Raw genomic sequence first — 26,618 nt, forward strand, 5'->3', positions numbered from 1 at the left:
CCAAGTAAATGTCGTGGTTCTGTTCGCCGAGCTGGAAATTTTTGTTGCAAACGTTTTGTCCCCTGTCAAGGTGACATCCTCAGTGCTTGGGAGCCTCCTGTGAAGCGCTTCTGTGGTGTTTCCTCCGGCATTTATAGTGGCCTGTCCCTGCCGCTTCCGGTTGTCAGTTTCAGCTGTCCGCTGTAGTGGCCGGTATATTGGGTCCAGGTCGATGTGTTTGTTGATGGAGTTTGTGGATGAGTGCCATGCTTCTAGGAATTCCCTGGCTGTTCTTTGTTTGGCTTGCCCTATAATGGTAGTGTTGCCCCAGTCAAATTCATGTTGCTTGTCGTCTGCGTGTGTGGCTACTAAGGATAGCTGGTCGTGGCATTTCGTGGCTAGTTGATGTTCATGGATGCGGATCGTTAGCTGTCTTCCTGTTTGTCCTATATAGTGTTTTGTGCAGTCCTTGCATGGGATTTTGTACACTACATTGGTTTTGCTCATGCTGGGTATCGGGTCCTTCGTTCTGGTAAGTTGTTGTCTGAGGGTGGCTGTTGGTTTGTGTGCTGTTATAAGTCCTAGTGGTCGCAGTAGTCTGGCTGTCAGTTCTGAAATGCTCCTGATGTATGGTAGTGTGGCTAGTCCTTTGGGTTGCGGCATGTCCTCGTTCCGTTGTCTTTCTCTTAGGCATCTGTTGATGAAATTGCGCAGGTATCCGTTTTTGGCGAATACATTGTAGAGGTGTTCCTCTTCCTCTTTTTGCAGTTCTGGTGTACTGCAGTGTGTTGTGGCCCTTTTGAATAGTGTCTTGATGCAACTTCGTTTGTGTGTGTTGGGGTGGTTGCTTTCATAGTTCAGGACTTGGTCTGTGTGTGTGGCTTTCCTGTATACCTTTGTGTTGAATTCTCCGTTCGGTGTTCTCTGTACCATCACGTCTCGGAATGGGAGTTGGTTGTCCTTTTCTTCTTTTCTCGTGAATCGGATTCCTGTGAGTGTGGCGTTGATGATCCGGTGTGTTTTCTCTATTTCTGTGTATTAATGATTACAAAGATGTCATCAACATATCTGACCCAGAGTTTGGGTTGAATTTGTGGTAAGACTGTTTGTTCTAACCTTTGCATAACTGCTTCTGCTATGAGTCCAGAGATCGGTGAGCCCATGGGTTTTCCATTGATTTGTTCGTATATCTGGTTGTTGAGAAAACACACCGGATCATCAACGCCACACTCACAGGAATCCGATTCACGAGAGAAGAAGAAAAGGACAACCAACTCCCATTCCTAGACGTGATGGTACAGAGAACACCAAAGGTAGAATTCACCACAAAGGTACACAGGAAAGCCACACACAGACCAAGTCCTGAACTATGAAAGCAACCACCCCAACACACACAAACGAAGTTGCATCAAGACACTATTCAAAAGGGCCACAACACACTGCAGTACACCAGAACTGCAAAAAGAGGAAGAGGAACACCTGTACAAGGTATTCGCCAAAAACGGATACCTGCGCAATTTCATCAACAGATGCCTAAGAGAAAGACAATGGAACGAGGACATGCCGCAACCCAAAGGACTAGCCACACTACCATACATCAGGAGCATTTCAGAACTGACAGCCAGACTACTGCGACCACTAGGACTTATAACAGCACACAAACCAACAGCCACCCTCAGACAACAACTCACCAGAACGAAGGAACCGATACTCAGCATGAGCAAAACCAATGTAGTGTACAAAATCCCATGCAAGGACTACACAAAACACTATATAGGACAAACAGGAAGACAGCTAACGATCCTCATCCATGAACATCAACTAGCCACGAAATGCCACGACCAGCTATCCCTAGTAGCCACACACACAGACGACAAGCAACATGAATTTGACTGGGACAACACTACCATTATAGGGCAAGCCAAACAAAGAACAGCCAGGGAATTCCTAGAAGCATGGCACTCATCCACAAACTCCATCAACAAACACATCGACCTGGATCCAATCTACCGGCCACTACAGCGGACAGCTGAAACTGACAGCCGGAAGCGGCAGGGACAGGTCACTATAAATGCCGGAGGAAACACCACAGAAGCGCTTCACAGGAGGCTCCCAAGCACTGAGGATGTCACCTAGACAGGGGACGAAACGTTAGCAACAAAAATTTCCAGCTCGGCGAACAGAACCACAACAACGAGCACCCGAGCTACAAATCTTCACCCAAACTTTGAGCCCAAGTAAATATTAAGCTGAGATATAATAGAGAGCAAAAACCATTGTTAAAATCTCATTCTACCACCCTTTATAGAACACAGGCAGTACAGGCCCCTCGGCTCTCGATGTTGCGCTGACCTTTAATCTTACTCTAAGACCAGACTAATGAACATACTCTTCATTGTACTAACTTCCGTATATCTATTCAAGAGTTGCTTAAATGTCCCGAATGTATCTAACTCTACCACCACTACTGGCAGTGCAGAGACAGAGGTAAAAATATGCAAGAGATCATAGAAAGATGTAGGAGCTACAGGAGATTTTAATTTCCCCAACATTGACTGGGATTCACTTCGTGTTCGAGGTCTCGATGGAGCAGTATTTATAAGGAGCATCCAGGAGGGTTTTCTAGAGCAGTATGTAAATAGTCCAACCATCCATACTGGACCTGGTGTTGGGGAATGAACCCAGCAAGGTGGTTGAAGTTTCAGTGGGGGATTGCTTTGGGAATAGTGATCACCATTCCATAAGTTTTAGAATTCTCATGGACAAAGATGAGAGTGGTCCGAAATAAAGTGTTAAATTGGGGGAAAGCCAACTATGGCAAAATTCGGCAGGAGTTGGGGAACATGGATTGGGAGGAACTGTTTGAAGGGAAATCCACATTCGATAAGTGGGAGGTTTTTAAAGAGAGGTTTGTTAGAGTTCAGGAGAAATATGTTCCTGTGAAAATGAGGAATAGAAATGGCGAGATTAGGGAAACATGGATGACAGGTGAAATTATGAGACGAGCCAAGATGAAAAAGGATGTGTACATAAGGTCTAGGTGACTGAAGTCAAACAAAACTTTGGAAGAACATCGGGAATGTAGGGCCAATCTGAAACGAGGAATTAAGAGGGCTAAAAGAGGTCATGAGATATCCTTAGCGAGCAGTGTTAAGGAAAACTCCAAGGTCTTTTATTCGTATATAAGGAGCAAGAAGGTAAGGAGGGAAAGTGTTGGCCCACTCAAGATACACGTGGGTAAGATTCTTAATGAGTACTTTACATCGGTATTCACCAAGGAGAGGGACATGATGGACGTTGAGGTTATGGATAGATCTTTGATTACTCTAGGGCAAGTCAGCATAAGGGAGGAAGTGTGTATTCTAAAAGGCATGAAGGAGGACAAGTCCCCAGGACCGGATGAAATCTACCACAGGTTCCTGAGGGAAGCGAGAGAAGAGATAGCTGGGGCTTTAACAGATACCTTTGCAGCATCCTTGAAAACAGAGTAGGTCCCAGAGGACTGGAGAATTGCTAATGTTGTCCCCTTGTTTAAGAAAGGTAGCAGGGATAATCCAGATAATTACAGACATGTAAGCCTGATGTCGGTGAGAGGGAAGCTACTGGAGAAAATACTAAGGGATAGGATATATACCCATTTGGAAGAAAATGGGCTTATCAGTGATAGGCAGCATGTTTTTTTGCAGGGAAAGTCATGTCTTACAAACCTAATAGAATTCTTTGAAGAGGTGACAAAGTTGATTGATGAGGGAAGGGATGTAGATGTCATATACATGGACTTTATTTAGTAAGGCATTTGATAAGGTTGCCCATGGTGGGCTGATGAAGAAGGTGAAGTTGCATGGGGTCCAGGGTGTTCCAGCTAGATGGATAGAGAACTGGTTGGGCAGCAGGAGACAGAGTAGCAGTGAAAGGGAGCTTCTCAAAATGGAGACCTGTGACCAGTGATGTCCCACAGGGATCCATGCTGGGACCACTGTTGCTTGTGAAATATATAAATGATTTGGAAGAAGATGTAGGTTCATTAGCAAGTTTGCAGATGACACGAGGATTGGTGGAGTAGCAGACAGTGAAGGGGACTGTCAGAGAATGCAGCAGAATATAGATAGATTGGAGAGTTGGGCAGAGAAATGGCAGATGGAGTTCAATCCAGACAAATATGAAGTGATGCATTTTGGAAGACACATTTCCAGAACAAACTATACAATAAATGGAGTAGTCCTGAGGAAAACTGATGTACAGGGAGATCTGGGTGTTCAGCTCCATTGTTCCCAGAAGGTGGCAATGTAGGTCAATAAAGTGGTCAAGGAGGCATATGGCATGCTTTCCTTCATTGGTCGGGGTATTGAGTACAGCAGTTGGCAGGTCATGTCACAGCTATAGCAGACTTTGGTTCAGCTACAGTTGGAATACTGCCTACAGTTCTGGTTGCCATGTTACCAAAAGGATGTGGATGCTTTGGAGAGGGTGCAAAGGAGGTTCACCAGGATATTGCCTGGTATGGAGGGTGCTAGCTATGAGGAAAGGTTGAGTAGATTAGGATTATTTTCATTGGAAAGGAGGAAGTTGGGGGGGGGGGGGGGGGGGTGCTGACTGAGGCCTATAAAATCATGAGAGATGTAGATAGGATGGATAGCAACAAACTTTTTCCCCCAGAGTGGAGGACTCAATTACTAGGGGTCACGAGTTCAAAGTGAGAGGGGAAAAGCTTAGGGAAGATATATGTGAAAGGTTCTTTACACAGAGGGTGGTGGGCACCTGGAATGCATTGCCAACAAAGGTTGTAGGGGTGGGAATGATAGCACATTGCAAGAGATACAAAAAGCATTGAGAACACCCATACATTCCAAGATAAATAAGAAAAAACCCTTATAATGCCAGAGATTAATAAAAGCAGTGAGAACACCATTTAAATAATCCATCTTAAGGTATAATAGATGTGAACCCATATATACTACCCTTTTAGATACATTAGGCATTTGGAATGATATTTACAGCAGTTTTCTAAGATACAAGAAAAACCCAAGTAAATATTCAGCTGAGATATAATAGAGAGCGAAAACCGTTGTTAAAATCCTATTCTACCACCCTTTATAGAACACAGACAGTACAGGCCCCTCGGCTCTCGATGTTGCGCTGACCTTTAATCTTACTCTAACATCAGACCAATGAACATACTCTTCATTGTACTAACTTCCGTATACCTATTCAAGAGTTGCTTAAATGTCCCTAATGTATCTAACTCTACTATTACTACTAACAGTGCATTCCATGCACCCACCACTCTCTGAGTAAAGAACCTACCTCTGACATCTCCTTAAATCTTCCTCCAATTACCTTAAAATTATGCAACTTTGTGATAGGCATTTCTGCCCTGGGAAAAAGTCTCTGGCTGTCCACTCTACTTATGCCTTTCATCATCTTGTACACCTCTATCAAGTCACCTCTCATCCTTCTTCACTCCAATGAGAAAAGCCCTGGCTCCCTCAACCTCTCTTCATAAGACATGCCCTCCAGTCCAGGCAGCATCCTAGTAAACCTCCTCTGCACATCCGTCCTATAAAGGAGGCAACCAGAACTGAACACAATATTCCAAGTGTGGTCTAACCAGGGCACTATAGAGCTACAGCATAACCTCATGGCTCTTAAACTCAATCCCCCTGCTAATGAAAACCAACACACCATATGCCTTCTTAACAACCCTGTCAACCCGGGTGGCAACTTTAGGGACCTCAGGATCCCTCTGTTCCTCCACACTGCCAGGAGTCCTGCCTTTAACCTGTATTCTGCATTCAAATTCAACCTTCCAAAATGAATCACTTCACACTTTTCCAGGTTGAACTCCATCTGCCACTTATCAGCCCAGCTCTGCATCCTGTCAATGTCCTGTCGCAACGTACAACAGCCCTCCACACAATCCACAACTCCACTAACCTTCGTGTCATCAGCAAACTTACTAACCCACCCAGTCATTTATAAAAATCACAAAGAGCAGAAGTCTCAGAACAGATCCCTGAGGAACACCGTCGGTCACTGAGCTCCAGGCGGAATACTTTCCATCTACCACCACCCTCTGTCTCCTATGTGCCAGCAAATTCTGTATCCAGACAGGCACATTTCCCTGTATCCCATGCCTCCTTACTTTCTGAAACAGCCTACCATGGGGAATCTTATCAAATGCCTTGCAAAAACCCATATACACCACATCCACTGCTCTATCTTCATCAACGTGTTTTGTCACATCCTCAAATAATTCAATAAGACTTGAGAGACATGACCTGCCCTTTACATAGCCATGCTGACAATCTCTAATCAAACTAAGCTTTCTAAATAATCATAAATCCTGTCTCTCAGAATCCTCTCCAATACTTTGCCCACCACCAACACAAGACTGACTGGTTTATAATCCCTCTTTCTTTTCTTGAACAAGGGAATAACATTTGCCACCCTCCAATCATCTGGTACTACTCCAGTGGACAGTGAGATCGCAAAGATCATTGCCAAAGGAACAGAATCTCTGCCCTTGTTTCCTGTAGTGACCTAGGATGTATCCCATATGGCCCAGGGTATTTATCTATGCTTATGTTTCTCCAATTTTTCAGCACAGCCTCCTTCCTAACATAATCCTGTTTTAGCATACAGCCTGTTTCACGCTGTCCTCAGAAACATCAAGGACCCTCTCGGTAGTGAATACTGAAGCAAAATATTCATTAAGGGCCTCTCCTACTTCCTCTGACGCCAGGTGCATGTTCCCTCCACTATCCCTGATCAGCCCTACCCTCACTCTGGCCATCCTCTTGTTACTCATAAGTCTGGAAGGCCTTAGGGTTTTCCTTTAATCCTATCTGCTAAAGGTTTTCCATGTCCCATTCCAGCTCTCCTAAATGTATTCTTCAGTTCCTTCCCGGTTACCTTGTAACCCTGTAGAGCCCTGTCTGATCCTTGCCTCCTCAACCTTAAGCAAGCTTCTTTCTTCCTCTTGACTTGATGTTCCACATCCCTTGTCACCCAAGGCTCTTTCAACCTACCATCCCTTCCTTGCCTCAGTGGGACAAATCTGCCCAGCACTATGAGCAGGTGCTTCCTAAACAACCTCCACATTTCTGTTGCGTATTACCCTGAGAACATTGGTTCCCAATTGAGGCGCCCCAGTTCCTGTGTAATAGCATTTTAATTCCCACTCCCTCAATTCAATACTTTCCCATACCATCTGCTCCTATTCCTCTCCATGAATTGTGATCACTATCACCAAAATTCTCTCCCACCGAGAGATCTGACATCTTGCATGGTTTGTTGCCAAGCACCAAATCCAATATGGCTTCCCCTCCAGTAAGCCTATCAACATATGTTGTCGTGAACCCTTCCCGAACACACCTGACAAAAACTGCTGAACCCAAACTATTTAAACTAAGTAAATTCCAATCAATATTAGCGAAGTTAAAGTCACCTATGACAACAGCCCTGTTACTTCTCCAAATTTCCAAAATCTGCCACTCCGTGTCTCTGTTAATATTGGGGGCCCTGTAGAAAACTCCCAAAGTGACTGCTCATTTTCTGTTTCTGACTTCCACTCACACTGACTCTGTAGACAAACACTCCACAACAATCTAACTTTCTGCAACTGTGATACTATCCCTGATTAGCAATGTCACTCCTCCACCTCCTTTACCTTCCCCCCCCATTACTTATGAAACATCTAAACACTGGAACATCCAACAACTATTCCTGCTCCTGTGATATCCAAGTCTCTGTAATGGCCACAACATCATAGTTCCAAGTACTGATCCATGCTCTGAGTTTGTCACCCTTATTCCTGATACTTATTGCATTAAAAATGACACATTTAAACCCATCACACTGACTGCACCTTTGCCGTATCAAATGCCTATCCCTCCTCACAGATTCTCTGCATGCTGTATCTGGCTGTTAACTACCTACTCCATCATCTGATCTGTGGCTCAGGTTCCCACCCACTCTGCCAATCTAGTTTAAACCCTCCCGAAGAGCTCTAGGAAACCTCCTGCCCAGGATATTGGTGCCCCTCCAGTTCAGGTGCAACACGTCCATCTTGTACAGGAACCACCTTCCCAAAAGGTATCCCAATGATGCACATATCTGAAGCCCTCCCTCCTACACCAGGCATGCAGTTACATGTTCAGCTGCACCCGCTCTCTATTCCTAGCCTCACTAACATATGGCACCGGTAGCAATCCTGAGATTATTACTCTGCCCTGCTTTCTCGCTTCCAACCTAACTCCGTATAATCTCTTTTCAGTCCTCCTTCTTTTCCCTACCTATGCCATTGATACAGATGTGTACCACAATCTCTGGCTGCTCTCCCTCCCCCTTAAGAATCCTGTAGACACAATCTGAGACATCCCTGCCCAGGTATCTGGGAGGCAACACACCATTTGGGAGTCTTGCTCACAACCACAGAATCTCCTGTCTGTTCCTCTCACAATTGAATTTCCTGTCACTATTGCTCTCGTATTCGCACCCCTTCACTTCTGAGTCACAGAGCCAGGCTCAGCACCAGAAACCCGGCCGCTGTGGCTTTCCCCTGGTGGGTCGGTCCCCCCCTTCAATGTCCATTATTGAGGGGGGGCGGGCACAGGGGCTCCCTGCACTGTCTGCCTATTCCATTTCTCTCTCCTGACAGTCGCCCAGCTACCTTTATCCTGTAAGTTAGGTGTGACCACTTCCCTGTAACTCCTCTCTATCACCTCCTCAGCCTCCCGAATGATCTGAAGTTAATCCAGCTCCAGTTTCCTAACACGGTCTGAGAGGAGCTGGAGATGGGTGCACTTCTCGCAGGCCTGAAATACAGCCAGAGGAAATTCCAAGATCGATAACGTGCTTGCAGCTCAGAAGGTGACCATTTTGCCCATCGAGTACACACTGGCATGATGTACAGCAATGCAGGAAGCTCCCCCCAACAATATACTATACCCCACAAGCTCAGTTTCTTCAATAGCCCTTTCAATTTTCTTTTGAAACTGAAACATACACAGAGAATGCTGGAGAGACTCAGCAGGTCTGGCAGTCTGGAAAAGAAAAATTGATTCAACGTTTCATGTCCAGCATGATACTTCTTGGAACTATTCATAGAACATAGAACAATACAGCACAGAACAGGCCCTTCAGCCCTCAATGTTGCGCCGACCTGTGAACTAATCTAAGCCCATACCTCTACACGATCCCATTATCATCCATGTGCTTATCCAAGGATTGTTTAAATCTCCCTAATGTTGCTGAGTTAACTACACTGGCAGGCAGGGCATTCCATGCCCTTATCACTGTCTGAGTAAAAAACCGGCCTCTGACATCTGTCTTAAATCTATGACGCCTCAATTTGGAGCTATGCCCTTCGTACAAGCTGATGTCATCATCCTTCTTCACTGTCCACTACACCTCCAATCTTGGAGTCATCTGCAAACTTACGAACTAGACCTCTTCTGCTCACATCCAAATCATTTATATAAATGACGCAAAGTAGTGAACCCAGCACCAACCCTTGTGGCACTCCACTGGTCATAGGCCGATAGTCCGAAAAACAACCTTCTACCATCACCCTCTGTCTTCTACCTTTGAGCCAGTTCTGTATCCAAATAGCTAGTTCTCCCTGCATTCCGCGAGATCTAACTTTGCTAACCAGTCTCCCATGGGGAACCTTGTCAAACGCCTTACTGAAGTCCATATAGATCACATCCACTGCTCTGCCCTCATCAATCCTCTTTGTTATTTCTTTCACTGTCTACCCTATCTAATCCTCTGATCATCTTGTATGTCTCTATCAAATCCCCTCTTAGCCTTCTTCTCTCTAATGAGAACAGACCCAAGTCTCTCAGCCTTTCCTCATGAGACCTTCCCTCCAGGCCAGGCAACATCTGGTAAATCTCCTCTGCACCTTTTCCACGCTTCCACATATAATCCTCACAGTTTCCTTCTGCAAGCACATTATGGCTTCCCCAATACAGAGTCAGTGACTTTCGCATTTTTGCAGTTTTCAAAGACTACTTCTGACTCCTCACTCCCAATCACAGCTGCTAACTAATTCCTAGAATATATTCCTGAATTTGTTCTTCCAGATCCATGCGATCGAACTGCTCAACTTCTTTCTTGCAGTACAGTTAAAAATCAGCAATCCGAACATGCAGTCTTCCCTTGTCAGTGTCTCTTTTCCTCCAATTGAGGATGTTATCCCAGTTTATTGTCATTTTGTCAGCTATGAAGCATTTCCCACCCTTTCACAGCAGAAGGCAGTCAGCTAGGCGGAGCGCCCCATTCCCATTGCCAAAGTCCACCTGTCCAGCTAACTTGTCTGCATTCACAAGACAATAACACAGAGGACCCATCGCATTCTCCTTGGAGCCAAATACTGCCTCTCTTGATGGTGCCACAAAGTTGATGGTTTTCTGATTGGGCTGGCAGTTTTCAGAGTCAGGCTGCCATCCTTAATTGGATGCTTGGCCTGACAACAATTAACTAAGAGGCCAACGCAAGGAAAATAGGCACCATGGTCCATCTGCAGCTCAAAGTCAAACTCATGGCACAAGAGGTACATTACCTGTACACTTGAGAAATATAAGGGATTCTGGGTAATCTAAGATGGAGGATGGGAAAAATTTCTGGCTGTAAGAGCTGCTCCTTTTTGAGGTATTTTCGGTGTTGGAGGTGATTTCCTCGAATCCCAGGAGCAACAATTACTATTTTATATGCTGTTGCATTGTTTTGGAACTTTGGAAAAGAAAAGTCAAAACAACAGCAGTTTAAAAGGGAGAAGAGCAGACAAAGGAAGCACATGGTGAGGACAGTGCAAGAGAGAGAGAGAGAGAGAGAGAAAACCTGCACAGTTACCGCCTTTGCTGTTTGAATTCGTGTATCGCTGGGCATCGGAGTGCATCTGGGAAAATTAACAAACAGTGAAATTCACAACTCATCTTGGAGGAACTGTTGGGCGACGTTCACAGCACAGAATCAGATAAGTTAATTGTTGTTTTAAGTCTGTCCAAGAGAAAGGCTGCAGTAGTGAGTATAGTAGATTCTTTCTTGATTATATGTTTTTGGAGATAAGTCTCTTGATTAAACTTAAAATATAAGCCATAGCTATTAATTTAACCTGGGGCAGTGTTTGTAGAGGAATAAGATGGTGTCATTTTCTGGGTCTGTAGATTGTGAAGGAGCAAAAATGGCCTTTGCAGTGATATGTACTTCTTGTCAGATGTGGGAGTTTAAGGGTTACTGCGGATTATATCTGCCATAAATGCTGTTGGATGCGAATCTTATCAGATCGAGTGGGTCGATTGGAGAGACAGATAGAAGCGATGAGGAATTTGCAACAGCAACAGTATGTGATGGATGGCAGTTATAGGAAGGGGGGAAAAGTCTCAGATACAGTCATATAGATGGGTTAACTCCAGGAAGGGTAAGAGAGGTAGGCAGCTAGAGCAGGAGTCTTTTGTGGATATACCCATTTCAAACAGGTATGCTGTTTTGGAAAATGTAGGGGGTGATGAATTCTCAGGGGAACGTAGCATGAACAGCCAAGTTTCTGGTATTGAGACTGGCTCTAATGCAACTAGGGGTATGTCGGCTTCCAAGAGATCAATTGTGTTAGGGGATTCTGTAGTCCGAGGTACAGACAGAAGTTTCTGTGGCCAGCAGAGAAAAAGCAGAATGGTGTGTTGTTTCCCTGGTGCCAGGATCAAGGATGTCTCAGAGAGGGTGCAGAATGTTCTCACGAGTCATACCACACTTGAAACATTCATGCTGTTTCTCTCTGCACAGATACAGCCAGACCTGCTGAATTTCTCCAGCTTTCATCGTATTTGTTTCAGATTTCCAGTAAGTGCAGTATTTTGCTTTTATTCTTTTTAATAATTTTCAATTCAAATATATCGTGGCCACTGCTTCCAAGTGGTGTCTTCATTTTGAGGTCATTAATTAACTGTCACTTTACATATAACCTACCTCTCTGGTTGGTTCGGGAATGAGCTGCTCTAAGAAACTCTCTCAAAAGCATTCTATTAATTTCTCATCCGGGCTATCATTGCCAATTGATTCTATGTAAATTAAAATAACCTGTGATAAAGGGTCAGCAATAATTATAAGCAATCGATATTCTTCCTGCATACTTCAGCCCACATTATGGTCACTGTTTGGGAGCCTATAGGTCACTCCCACAGTGACTTCTTTCTCCTGCTATTCCTCATCCTCACTCAATCTACATCCTGATCTTGTGATGCAATGCCATCTCGAAAAGTCAAGGGCTCTACCTCCACCTCCCTTTCAGTTAGAGAACTCCGAAAATTCACTATCCTTTTGTTTTATTGTCATGTATCTTTCAATATTCAAGACCCAATCCTTGTCATCCTGAAGCTATGTATGTGTAATAGTTATCAGATCAGATTTATTAACTTAAATGTGAGCTACCAATGTGTTTAATTTGTTATGGCCACATTCAAATAGATTCCCCAGTTTTGTCTTCATAGAACCATAGAATCATACAGTACAGAAGAGGCACTTCGGACTAATGAGTCCAATTTATGTTAATTTACTCTTGACTGATGTATTCTTTGGTTTATTCTCTAAACTCTTTTCTTCCATTTCCTGACCGTCATTTCCTATATTACTTATTTTGCTCAAAAATGGAAACAGAAATTTCTGGAAAAACTCAGCAGGTCCAGTAGTGTCTGTGGAGAGAAAGCAGAGTTAACATTTCAAGCCTGGTGACTCTTCTTCAGAACTAGAATATAGAACAGTACAGCACAGAACAGGCCCTTCAGCCCATGATGCTGTGCCGACCACTGATCCTCATGTATGCACCCTCAAATTTCTGTGACCATATGCATGTCCAGTAGTCTCTTAAATGTCCCCAATGACCTTGCTTCCACAACTGCTGCTGGCAACGCATTCCATGCTCTCACAACTCTCTGTGTAAAGAACCCGCCTTTGACATCCCCTCTATACTTTCCTCCGACCAGCTTAAAACTATGACCCCTCGTGTTAGTCATTTCTGCCCTGAGAAATAGAGTCGATAGCCAGAGACTATCTATGCCTCTCATTATCTTGTATACCTCAATTAGGTCCCCTCTCCTCCTCCTTTTCTCCAATGAAAAAGTTCCGAGCTCAGTCAACCTCTCTTCATAAGATAAGCCCTCCCCAAGTCCAGGCAGCATCCTGGTAAACCTCCTCTGAATCCTCTCCAAAGCATCCACATCTTTCCTATAATAGGGCTACCAGAACTGGACGCAGTATTCCAAGTGTGGTCTAACCGAAGTTTTACAGAGCTGCAACAAGATCTCACGACTCTTAAACTCAATCCCCCTGTTAATGAAAGCCAAAACACCATATGCTTTCTTAACAACCCTGTCCACTTGGGTGGCCATTTTAAGGGATCTATGTACCTGCACACCAAGATCCCTCTGTTCCTCCACACTGCCAAGAATCCTATCCTTAATCCTGTACTCAGCTTTCAAATTCGACCTTCCAAAATGCATCACCTCGCACTTATCCAGATTGAACTCCATCTGCCACCCCTCAGCCCAATCTGCATCCTGTCAATGTCCCGCTGCAGCCTACAACAGCCCTCTACACTGTCAACGACACCTCCAACCTTTGTGTCGTCTGCAAACTTGCTGACCCATCCTTCAATCCCCTCATCCAAGTCATTAATAAAAACTACAACTGGCCCAAGGACAGAGCCCTGTGGAACACCACTCACCACTAACTTCCAGGCAGAATATTTTCCTTCTACTACCACTCGCTGTCTTCTGTTGGCCAGCCAATTCTGTATCCAGACAGCTAAGTTCCCCTATATCCCATTCCTCCTGACCTTCTGAATGAGCCTACCCATGGGGAACCTTATCAAATGCTTTGCTGAAGTAGCTAGGAAAATCCAGGATTTACGCTAGCTGAAGTGGTAGTGGTTTGATGTGGAGGCGAGCAGACAGGTGGAGACAGACCCAAACAGAGAGCGATAGGAAAGGGGTAGGTAAACAAGGAGTTACTGGATAGCAGGCTGGACAGAAGGAAAGCTGAATGAGAGGTAATAACAGTAAAAGTGAGAAAATTAACTCACCGTGCTGAATGCAACATATAATGTGATAATGGGCCGAGGAGCACATGGGAATGGGTGCCTGTGCGAAAAGCAACCCAAATCTAGAGAGGGATACGTTGATGTTCTAGGGCATGTGATAGCAAAAAGATGATGTTGGGTATTTTGAAAAGCATCAAGGTAGATAAGACCCCAGGACCTGATGGAATCTATCTCTGAATGCTGAGGAAGTGAGGGAGGAAAATACTGGAGACTTGTACAAAATCTTTGTATCCTCTTTAGTCATAGGAGAGGTCCCAGAGGAGTGGAGAATAGGCAATGGTATTCCTTCGTTAAGGAAGGACAACGAGGATAATTTGAGAAATTACAGGTCAATGAACCTTACGTCAGTGGTAAGGAAATCATTGGAGAAGATGTTTAGGAAAGAATCTCCTCACATTTGGAAAAATATGAACATATTAGCAATAGGCAGCATGGCTTTATGTGAGGGTGGTCATGTCTCACAAACTTGATTGAGTTTTTTGAGAAAGTGACAAAGATGATTGATGAGGACAGGGTGATAGATGTTGTCTGCATGGACTCTAGCAAGGCCTTTGACAAGGTCCCTCAGTGAACTGGTAAGATAGATTCAGAACTGGCTTAAACAGTGGGAGGGTGATTTTCCTGACTGGAGATTTGTGACCAGTGGTGTTCTACAGTGATCAGTGGTTCTCCTCAGGGACCCCTGTTGTTTGTAACATACATATATAAATGATCTGGAGGTCAATGTAGATGGCCTGATTAGCACGTTTGTGAATGAAACAAAGGTTGAGGGAGCTGTTGATAGTGAGAAGGATTGCCAGAGGATACAGCAGGATATAGACAGGCTGAAGAAATGGTAAATGGCTTAATCCAGAAAAATGTGAGATGATGCACTTTGGAACATTAAATGCAAAAGAGAATTATGCAGTAAATGGCATCAACATACAGGTCCATAGTGGCAACACAAGTAGATTATGAAGGAGTATGGTATTCTTGCCTTCATTTGTTGGGGCATACAATATAAAAATTGGCAAGTCATGTTGCACCGATATAGAACATTAGTTAGGCCACATTTGGAATATTGTGTACAGTTCTGGTCACCACACAACCAGAAGCTTGGGGAGGCTTTGGATAGAATACAGAAAAGGTTTACCAGGATATTGCCTGGTTTGGAGAGTATTATCTATGAGGAGAGATTGGACAAACTTGGTTTGTTTTCATTTGAACATCAGAGGTTGAGAGGTGACCTTATAGAAGTTTACAAAATTATGAGAGACATGATAGAATGGATAGTCAGCATCTTTTTCCTAAGATAAAACTGTCAATTACTAGGGGACATAGGTTTAAGGTGAAAGCGGGCAAGTTTAAAGGAGATGTGAGATGCAGGGTTTTTCCCCCCTACACAGAGGGTAGTAAGTGCCTGGAATGCGCTGCCAGAGAAGGTGGAGAAGCTGATACATTACCAACAGGCATTTTGATGATACATGAATCGACAGGGAAGAGAGAGAGATATGGACTGCATGGGACAAAAGGTTTTTAGTTTAGAAAGGCACCATGTGTTGGTACAGGCTTGGTGGGTCGAAGGGCCTGTTGCTGTACTGTACTGTCCTTTGTTCAAGATAACATACTGTTGTTGGTATAGATTTGCACCTTCAATAATCTCCACTACAAGACTTTGAGACATAAACTAAGCTGGCATTTCAGTTCCAAACTGAAATCAAAAGCTGAATTGTTGGAATATCTTTAAAGGTGAAAGGAAGACTTGGAAAATGTGTTGCTGGAAAAGCACAGCAGGTCAGGCAGCATCCAAGGAGCAGAAGAATCGACGTTTCGGGCATAAGCCCTTCTTCAGGAATTCCTGAACACATTTTTCAACTGATCTCCAGTATCTGCAGTCCCCACTTTCTCCCGAAAGGAAGACTTTTCAACAAGTGAATGAGAGAATCTCTGCGCAAACAAACTTGTGTCAATGACATAAATAATTAATAATGATGAATGGAAAACAGAAAGAAAACAACTCAACAAATTCTCTGATTCAGCCTGGTGCTATTGAACTGCGTTTCACTGATCTTTGTTTCTTTATCCACTGTTAACGTCTTGTTTTTGTGCTTCTGCCTGTTTTGTGAAAGTGGGAGTTTATTGGATAGAGTTTCAGTTGTGGTGTTGTAAGTTAGCAGTTCATATTTCCTAACTGCCAATGGTTAGAAACAAGTTGCTTGCAAAAAGTAGTTATTTTGTAAGTAGACAAATGTGGTGAATTTTTTTTAAAATTGAGCTCTTCAATCAGGTAAATTGGAGACTGAGGATAGTCTGATTAAATATAGTCACAGAAACATACAGCAATGAAACCAGACCCTTCCGTCCAACTCATCCATGCCAACCAGATATCCCAACCTACTCTCGTCCCACTTGCCGGCACTTGGCCCATATCCCTCTAAACCCTTTCTATTCAGAAAGCCATCCAAATGCCTCTTAAATGTTACAATTGTACCAGCCTCCACCACTTCCTCTGGCAGCTCATTCCATACACGTACCACCCTCTGTGTGAAAAAGTTGCCCCTGAGGTCTTTTTTAGATCTTTCCTCTCTCACCCTAAACCTATGCCCTCTCGTTCTGGACTCCCCGACCCCAGGGAAAAGACTTTGCCTATTTACCCAATCCATGCCCCTCATAATTTTGTAAACCTCTATAAGGTCACCTCTCAGCCTCCGACGCTCCAGGGAAAACAGCCCCAGCCTCTCCCTATAGCTCAAATCCTCCAACCCTGGCAACATCCTTGTAAATCTTTTCTGAACCCTTTCAAGTTTCACAACATCTTTCCGATAGGAAAGAGACCAGAAGTGCACGCAATATTGCTAAAGAGGTCTAACCAATGTCCTGTATAGCCGCAACATGACCTCCCAACTCCTGTACTCAATACTCTGACCAATAAAGGAAAGCATACCAAACGCCGCCTTCACTATCCTATCTACCTGCGACTCCACTTTCAAGGAGCTATGAACCTGCACTCCAAGGTCTCTTTGCTCAGCAACACTCCCTAGGACCTTACCATTAAGTGTATAAGTCCTGCTAAGATTTGCTTTCCCAAAATGCAGCACCTCACATTTATCGGAATTAACCTCCATCTGCCACTTCTCAGCCCATTGGCCCATCTGGTCCAGATCCTGTTGTAATCTGAGGTAACCCTCTTCGCTGTCCACTACACCTCCAATTTTGGTGTCATCTGCAAACTTACTAACTCTTCCTCTTATGCTCACATCCAAATCATTTATGTAAATGACAAAAAGTAGAGAACCCAGCACCGATCCTTGTGGCACTCCACTGGTCACAGGCCTCCAGTCTGAAAAACAACCCTCCACCACCACCCTCTGTCTTCAAAGTTTGTGCGAAGATTTGTAGCTCGGGTGCTCGTTGTTTTGGTTCTGTTCGCCGAGCTGGAAGTTTTTGTTGCAAACGTTTCGTCCCCTGGCTAGGCGACATCAGTGCTTGGGAGCCTCCTGCGAAGCGCTTCTTTGATGTTTCCTCCGGTGTTTATAGTGGTCTGTCCCTGCCACTTCCGGTTGTCAGTTTCAGCTGTCCGCTGTAGTGGTTGGTATATTGGGTCCAGGTCGATGTGTTTGTTGATGGAGTTTGTGGATGAATGCCATGCCTCTAGGAATTCCCTGGCTGTTCTCTGTCTGGCTTGCCCTATGATAGTAGTGTTGTCCCAGTCGAATTCATGTTGCTTGTTGTCTGCGTGTGTGGCTACTAAGGACATACAGAACAGAAAACAGGACACTGAACCTATCAACAAAGACGGCATACTTAAACTATTGGACTTGTGCCTCACAACACATTTCACATTCAACAACCAGATATATGAACAAATCAACGGAACACCCATGGGATCACCGATCTCGGGACTCATAGCAGAGGCAGTTATGCAAAGGTTAGAACAAACAGTCCTACCACAAATTCAACCTAAACTCTGGGTCAGATATGTCGATGACACATTTGTAATAATTAAAAACACGGAAATAGAAAAAACACACCGGATCATCAACGCCACACTCACAGGAATCCGATTCACAAGAGAAGAAGAAAAGGATAGCCAACTCCCATCCCTAGACGTGATGGTACAGAGATCACCGAATGGAGAGTTCACTACAAGGGTATACAGGAAAGCCACACACACAGACCAAATCCTAAACTATGAAAGTAACCACCCCAACACACACAAACGAAGCTGCATCAGGACACTATTCAAAAGGGCCACAACACACTGCAGTACACCAGGACTGCAAAAAGAAGAAGAGGAACACCTATACAAGGTATTTGCCAAAAACAGATACCTGCGCAACTTCATCAACAGATGCCTGAGAGAAAGACCACGGAACGAGGACATACCACAACCAAAAGGACTAGCCACACTACCATACATCAGGAGCATTTCAGAACTGACAGCCAGACTACTGTGACCACTAGGACTTATAACAGCACACAAACCAACAGCCACGCTCAGACAACAACTCACCAGAACGAAGGACCCGATACCCAACATAAGCAAAACTAATGTAGTGTACAAAATACCATGCAAGGACTGCACTAAACACTATATAGGACAAACAGGAAGACAGCTAACAATCCGCATCCATGAACATCAACTAGCCACGAAACGACACGACCAGCTATCCTTAGTAGCCACACACGCAGACAACAAGCAACATGAATTCAACTGGGACAACACTACTATCATAGGGCAAGCCAGACAGAGAACAGCCAGGGAATTCCTAGAGGCATGGCATTCATCCACAAACTTCATCAACAAACACATCGACCTGGACCCAATATACCAACCACTACAGCGGACAGCTGAAACTGACAACCGGAAGCGGCAGGGACAGACCACTATAAACACCGGAGGAAACATCAAAGAAGCGCTTCGCAGGAGGCTCCCAAGCACTGATGATGTCGCCTAGCCAGGGGACGAAACGTTTGCAACAAAAACTTCCAGCTCGGTGAACAGAACCACAACAACCCTCTGTCTTCTACCTTTGAGCCAGTTCTGTATCCAAATGGCTAGTTCTCCCTGTTTTCCGTGAGATCTAACCTTGCTAATCAGTCTGCCATGGGGAAACTTGTTGAACGCCTTACTGAAGTCCATATAGATCACATCTACTGCTCTGCCCTCATCAATCTTCTTTGTTACTTCTTCAAAAAACTCAATCAAGTTTGTGAGACATGATTTCCCACGCACAAAGCCATGTTGACTATCCCTAATCAGTCCTTGTCTTTCCAAATACATGTACATCCTGTCCCTCAGGATTCCCTCCAACAACTTGCCCACCACTGAGGTTAGGCTCACCGGTCAATAGTTCCCTGGGTTGTCTTTCCCACCCTCCTTAAACAGTGGCACCACGTTTGCCAACCTCCAGTCTTCCGGCACCTCACCTGTGACTATTGATGATACAAATATCTCAGCAAGAGGCCCAGCAATCACTTCTCTAGCTTCCCACCGAATTCTAGGGTACACCTGATCAGATCCTGGGGATTTATCCACTTTTAACCGTTTGAAGACATCCAGCACTTCCTCCTCTGTAACCTGGACATTTTGCAAGATGTCACCATCTATTTCCCTACAGTCTATATCTTCCATATCCTTTTCCACAGTAAATACTTATGCAAAATATTCATTTCGTATCTCCCCCATTTTCTGTGGCTCCACACAAAGGCTACCTTGCTGAGCTTTGAGGGGCCCTATTCTCTCCCTAGTTACACTTTTGTCCTTAATATATTTGTAAAAACCTTTTGGATTCTCATTAATTCTATTTGCCAAAGCTATCTCATGTTCCCGTTTTGCCCTCCTGATTTCCCTCTTAAGTATACTCCTACTGCCTTTATACTCTCCTAAAGATTCACTCGATCTATCCTGTCTATACCTGACATATGTTTCCTTCTTTTTCTTAATCAAACCCTCAATTTCTTTAGTCATCCAGCATTCCCTACACCTACCAGCCTTCCCTTTCACCCTGACAGGAATATACTTTCTCTGGATTCTTGTTATCTCATTTCTGAAGGCTTCCCATTTTCCAGCCGTCCCTTTACCTGCGAGTATCTGTCTCCAATCAGCTTTCAAAAGTTCTTGTCTCATACCATCAAAATTGGCCTTTCTCCAATTTAGAACTTCAACTTTTAGGTCTGGTCTATCCTTTTCCATCACTATTTTAAAACGAATAGAATTATGGTCACTGACCCCAAAGTGCTCCCCACTGACACCTCAGTTACCTGCCCTGCCTTATTTCCCAAGAGTAGGCCAAGGTTTGCACCTTCTCTCGTAGGTACATCCACATACTGAATCAGAAAATTGTCTTGTACACACTTACAAAATTCCTCTCCATCTAAACCTTTAACACTATGGCAGACCCAGTCGATGTTTGGAAAGTTAAAATCCCCTACCATAACTACCCTATTATTCTTACAGAGAGCTGAGATCTCCTTACAAGTTTGTTTCTCAATTTCCCTCTGACTATTAGGAGGTCTATAACACAATCCCAATAAAGGTGATCATCCCTTTCTTATTTCTCAGTTCCAACCAAATAACTTCCCTGGATGTATTTCCGGGAATATCCTCCCTCAGCACAGCTGTAATGCCATCCCTTATCAAAAATGCCACTCCCCCTCCTCTCTTGCCTCCCTTTCTATCCTTCCTGTAGCATTTGTATCCTGGAACATTAAGCTGCCAGTCCTGCCCATCCCTGAGCCATGTTTCCCAGTCCCATGTTCCTAACCATGCCCTGAGTTCACCTGCCTTCCCTGTTAGGCCCCTTGCATTGAAATAAATGCAGTTTAATTTATTAGTCCTGCCAGCCCTGACTGTTTGACTCACTTCTGTTCTCAACTGTACCAGTCTCAGATTGATCTCTTTCCTCACTATCTCCCTGGGTCCCCCCCACCTTACTAGTTTAAATCCTCCCAAGCAGTTCTAGCAAATTTCCCTACCAGTATATTAGTCTCCTTCCAATTTAGGTGCAATCCGTCCTTCTTGTGCAGGTCACTTCTACCCTAAAAGAGATTCCAATGATCCAAAAATGTGAATCCTTCTCCCATACACCAGCTCCTCAGCCATGCATTCATCTGCTCTGTCCTCCTATTCCTGCCCTCACTAGCTCGTAGCACTGGGAGTAATCCAGATATTACAACCCTTGAGGACCTCCTTTTTAAATTTCTGCCTAACTCTCTGTAATCTCCCTTCAGAATCTCAACCTTTCCCCTTCCTATGTCATTGGTTCCAATGTGGACAATGGCCTCCTGCTGGCCCCTCTCCCCCGTGAGAACATTCTGCACCCTCTCTGAGACATCCTTGATCCTGGCACCAGGGAAACAACACACCATTCTGCTTTTTCTCTGCTGGCCACAGAAACGTCTGACTGTACCTCGAACTAGAGAATCCCCTAACACAATTGATCTCTTGGAAGCCGACGTACCCCTCATTGCATTAGAGCCAGTCTCAATACCAGAAACTTGGCTGTTCGCACTACATTCCCCTGAGAATCCATCACCCCCTACATTTTCCAAAACAGCACCTGTTTGAAATGGGTATATCCACAAAAGACTCCTGCCCTAGCTGCCTACCTCTCTTACCCTTCCTGGAGTTAACCCATCTATATGACTGTATCTGAGACTTTCCCCCCTTCCTATGACTGCCATCCATCACATACTGTTGCTGTTGCAAATTCCTCATCGCTTCTATCTGTCTCTCCAACCGATCCACTTGATCTGATAAGATTCGCATCCAACAGCATTTATGGTAGATATAATCCGCAGTAACCCTTAAACTCTCTTTAAACTCCCACATCTGACAAGAAGTACATATCACTGCAAAGGCCATTTTTGCTCCTTCACAATCTACAGACCCAGAAAATGACACCGTCTTATTCCTCTACAAACACTGCACTAGGTTAAATTAATAGCTATGGCTTATATTTTAAGTTTAATCAAGAGACTTATCTCCAAAAACATAAAATCAAGAAAGAACCCACTGTACTCACTAATGCAGCCTTTCTCTTGGATAGACTTAAAACAACGATTAACTTATCTGATTCTGTGCTGTGAACTTCGCCCAAACCGATTCCTCCAAGATTAGTTGTGAAATTCACTGTTTGTTAAATTTCCCAGATGCACTGCAATGTCCAACGGCACATGAATTCAAAAACAGCAAAGGCAGGAACTGTGCAGGTTCTCTCTCTCCTGCACTGTCCTCACCATGTGCTTCCTTTGTCTGTTCTTCTCCCTTTTAAAACTGCTGTTGTTTTGACTTTTTTTTCTCAAACTTCCAAAACAATGCAACAGCATATAAAACAGTAATTGCAGATCCTGGAATTCGAGGAAATCACCTCCAGCACCTAAAATATCTCAAAAAAAAAGGAGCAGCTCTTACAGTCAGAAATTTTTCCTGTCCTCCATCTTGGATTACCCAGAATCCTTTTGGGGTACCCATCTACAACCAAAACAAATGGGGGAATGTTACCTGGGAATTAGTCACATCACAGGCACTTGTGTGCTCACCACTTTTCAATGCATTGCATTGGGCTTACCTGGCACACGGACTCCATGAACTGGATTGGACAGAACCATTCCTACTTCAGTCATTCCATATCGCTCTAACAATGTGTGGCCACTGATTTCTTTCCATTTCTTCCGTATTGGTTCAGGAAGAGCAGCAGATCCTGAAACCATTAACCTAAAAAGATACATATACAGCAAACAAACAGTGATCAGACAGCAACATCTCATGATGTGATATGATTGACAGTCAGGAGGTAAAAGGGACAGAAACAGCATAAAAATAAAATTGGCTTTGGGGCAGAAAGAGAGAATTGTGACGAATGTCTGCGTCTCAGACCAGATGGAGGTATGTGGCGGAGCTTGGCAAGATCCAGTAACAGGTCCATTACTATTTGTGATCGACATTAATTAATTAGACATAGTGGTATAAAGACCATAATGTCCAAATTTGCATGATATTTGGAAATGCACTTAATAGTGAGACAGATATATTATAATCACAAGTATAAGAAGATAAACATTTGAATAGAATACATGGAAACACCAATAGTAAAATGACAGCAGGATTCCAAGCTTGAATCGCAATGTCAAAAAATCTTAAATTATGCAAACTTGAACCTAAGACAAACATCAGCATTCATGAGTAACCTTAGAAATGATACAGCACAGAAGGCGGCCATTCAGCCCACCTTGTTCATGCTGACTCAAAGACACCCTGCTCCTTCCAGTCCCATCTCCCTGCACACAGCCCACAGCCCTGAAGCTTACAGACTCAAGGTTCAGATCCAGGTACTTTAGGGTCTTTACCTCCACCAGCAACTCAGGCAGTGAATTTCAGACACCCATTGCCTTGTGTGCAAGAATGGTTTTCCTCACATCTCCTCTAATTCTTTTGCCACTTAGCTTTCTGCCACTAACTCAATGCACTGACCAATAAAAGCAGGTGTGCCTACTGTCCTCTTCACCTACTGTCCTGTACCCTATCTACCTGTGACTCCACCTTCAAGGAACTATGCACCTGTACCCCAAAGTCTCTTTGTTCAGCAACGCTCCCCAGGGTTCTACCGTCAACTGTGTAAGTCCTGCCCTGATTTGGCTTTACCAAAATGCAACCCCTCATATTTATCTAAAATAGACTCCATCTGCCATTTCTCAGCCCATCAACCCACTTGATCAAGATCCCATTGTAGTCTGAGGTAACTTTCTTCACTGTCCACTACACCACCAATTTTGGTGTCATCTGCAAACTTACTAACCATCTCACCCATATTCACATCCAAGTCATTTGCATAAATGACAAAAAGCAGTAGAATCATCAGTGATCCTTGCAGCACATCAAGGGCCTTAATGAGTACTTTGCATCAGTTTTCACTAAGTAGAAGGACGTGGAGAATGGTAAAATTACACTGGGGTATGTTGATATTCCAGTGAATGTTGATATTCTAGGGAATGTTAGTGGTGTTGGGCGATTGAAAGCATTAAGGTAGACAAATCCATAGGACCTGTTGGGATCTGTCCCAGGATATGAGAGAGGCAAGGGAGGAAATTGCTGAGGCTTTGACAGAGATCAGTGTATCCACTGTGGCCACAGGCAAGGTCCCAGAAGACTAGATAGTAGCCAATATTGCTCCTTTGTTTAAGGAAGGCAACAGGGATAATCCAGGAAATGTCAGGCTTGTGAGCCTTATGTCAGTAGTAGGGAAATTATTGGAGAAAATTCTTAGAAGCAGGATTTACTTGCATTTGGAAAAGAATGGGCTTATTAGGAAGAGTCAGCATATCCTTATCCAGTGGAGGACAATACTCTCAAATTTGATTGAGTTTTTTTGAGGAAGTCATAAAGACGATTGATGAGGGTAAGGACAGTAGGCATGGCTTTGTGAGGGGCAGGTCATGCCTCACAAGCCTTACTGAGTTCTTTGAGGATGTGACAAAACAAATTGATGAAGGTCAAGGATGTGGTGTAGATGGATTTCAGTAGATGGTAGGCTCATTCAGAAAGTTAGGAGGTATGGGGTACAGGGGAATTTGGCTGTCTGAATTGGCTGGCCGAAAGAAGACAGCAAGTGGTCGTGGATGGAAAGTATTCCACCTGGAAGTCGGTGACCAGTGGTGTCCCACAGGGCTCTGTTCTTGGGCCTCTGCTCTTTGTAGATTTTATAAGTGACTTGGATGAAGAAGTGAAAGGGTGGGTTTGTAAATTTGCCGATGACACCAAGATCGGTGGTGTTGTAGATAGTGTCGAGGCCTGTTGCAGGCTCCAACGAGACATTAACAGGATGCAGATGGAGTTCAACCTGGATAAATGCAAAGTGATTTATTTTGGAAGGTCAAATTTGAATGCTGAATACAGGTTTAAAGATAGGATTCTTGGCAGTGTGGAGGAACAGCGGGATCTTGGGTCCATGTACATAGATCCCTCAAAGTTGCCACCTAAGTTAATAGGGCTATTAAGAAGGCATATGGTGTTTTGGCTTTCATCAACAGGGGGACTGAGTTTAAGAGTCGTGAGATCTTGTTGCAGCTCTGTAAAACCCTGATTAGACCACACTTGAAATATTGTGTCCAGTTCTGGTTGCATCATTATAGGAAGGATGTGAATGCTTCAGAGAGGATGCAGAGGAAATTTACCAGGATGCTGCCTGGATTGGAGGGCATGTCTTATGAAGACAGGCTGACTGAGCTCAGGCTTTTCACACTGGAGAGAAGGAAGAAAGAAAGATTACTTGATAGAGGTGTACAAGGTAATGAGAGGCATATATACAGTGGATAGCCAGAGACTTTTCCCCAGGGCAGAAATGGCTGACACGAAGGGTCATAATTTTAAGATACAGGGGAAATGTCAGAGGTGGGGTCTTAACGCAGAGATGGTGGGTGCATGGAATGTACTGCCAGTGGTGGTAATAGAGTCAGAGACATTAGGGACATTTAAGTGTCTGCTGGACAAACACATGGACAGCAATAAATTGAGAGCTGTGTAGGTTAGAGTGACCTTAGATTAAGATAAATGCTGGGCACAACATCATTAGCCGAAGGGCCTGTACTGTACTGTGCTGCACTTTTCTGTGTTCTATGTAAGGCAGTGGATATTGTCTGCATGGAATTTATTGAAGCACATGACAAGGTCCCTCATGGTAGGCCCGTTCAAAAAATTAAGTTGCATGGGATCCATAATGAGTTGGTAAACTGGACACAAAATTGGCTTGTTCATCAAAGACAGACAGTAGTTGTGGAGAATGTTTTTCAGACTGGAGTTCTGCAACCAGTGGTGTTCCATAAGGATCAGTGCTGAGGCTTCTGCTTGTAATTTTTAGAAATGAATTGGGTGAAAATGTTGGGCGGAGAAATCTCAGATGCAGATTAATCTAGATAAGTGTGAGGTGATGCACTTTGGGAGGTCAAATGCAAGAGGAAAGTCCTAATTTGTGTATAATTCAAGTCCTACTTCTGGTGACTGAGGTTACTCTCTTACCTGATGTTGCTCTGGCACATACTGTGTATAAAGTCCTTTACATGGCTCTGTCGGAAGTACTTGGCATGGTATTCAATGAGTTTGACATATATAGTAGGCACTGCCATGAACATGTTGACCCGAGGAACTTCTGGGCAATTAGTTTTCAGCAGGTACTCCCAAACCTCAAAAGAAAATTACTAGATGAGAAACAGGACTCATTTGTAAGTTTTATTTCATTTATCCTTCCATGGTAACACCAACAACACCATGAAGCGACTCCTTCCTACTTCGGCTGCCCTGGCATTCAGTTAGACTTTAGGATGTGGAGAGGAATATGTCAACCATGTTGCACTTTCAGCAATGAGCACCACAATCAGCCTTTGTTGCATCACAGAAAAACACAGGACATGCATATGCTTCAAATGAACTAATCCGAAAACTATGCAACAAAATAAAAGTTAAAAAATACTTACACTCAACAGCTGGGCAAAGGCTAAGCAAACCTATCGGAGGAGCAGAGCCAAGGGAGGGCTGCACTATTGGAAGGTCAGAACGGAGGGATGC

General features: G+C 44.0%; 1 protein-coding gene across 7 annotated transcripts in view; it reads right to left on the reverse strand.

Moving 5' to 3' along the window:
- Window positions 1-26,618, reverse strand: part of acsf3 (acyl-CoA synthetase family member 3) — an 87,278-nt gene that overhangs the window by 46,519 nt on the left and 14,141 nt on the right. For all 7 annotated transcript variants that reach the window (XR_015759907.1, XM_087995652.1, XM_087995651.1 and 4 more), the window contains exons 4-5: window positions 26,073-26,236; window positions 22,630-22,775 (exon numbers count right to left, since the gene is read on the reverse strand). Coding sequence is in view for 6 of the 7 variants with exons in the window: in XM_087995652.1 (XP_087851778.1) it covers window positions 22,630-22,775; window positions 26,073-26,236 (310 nt within the window). In the remaining variant the exon portion in view is untranslated. The remainder of the gene's footprint in view (window positions 1-22,629; window positions 22,776-26,072; window positions 26,237-26,618) is intronic.

This window comes from Chiloscyllium plagiosum, unplaced genomic scaffold (assembly GCF_037043375.1).
Source record: "Chiloscyllium plagiosum isolate Xiang-an unplaced genomic scaffold, Cpla_swu_hap1 HiC_scaffold_17, whole genome shotgun sequence".
Taxonomy (NCBI): domain Eukaryota; kingdom Metazoa; phylum Chordata; class Chondrichthyes; order Orectolobiformes; family Hemiscylliidae; genus Chiloscyllium; species Chiloscyllium plagiosum.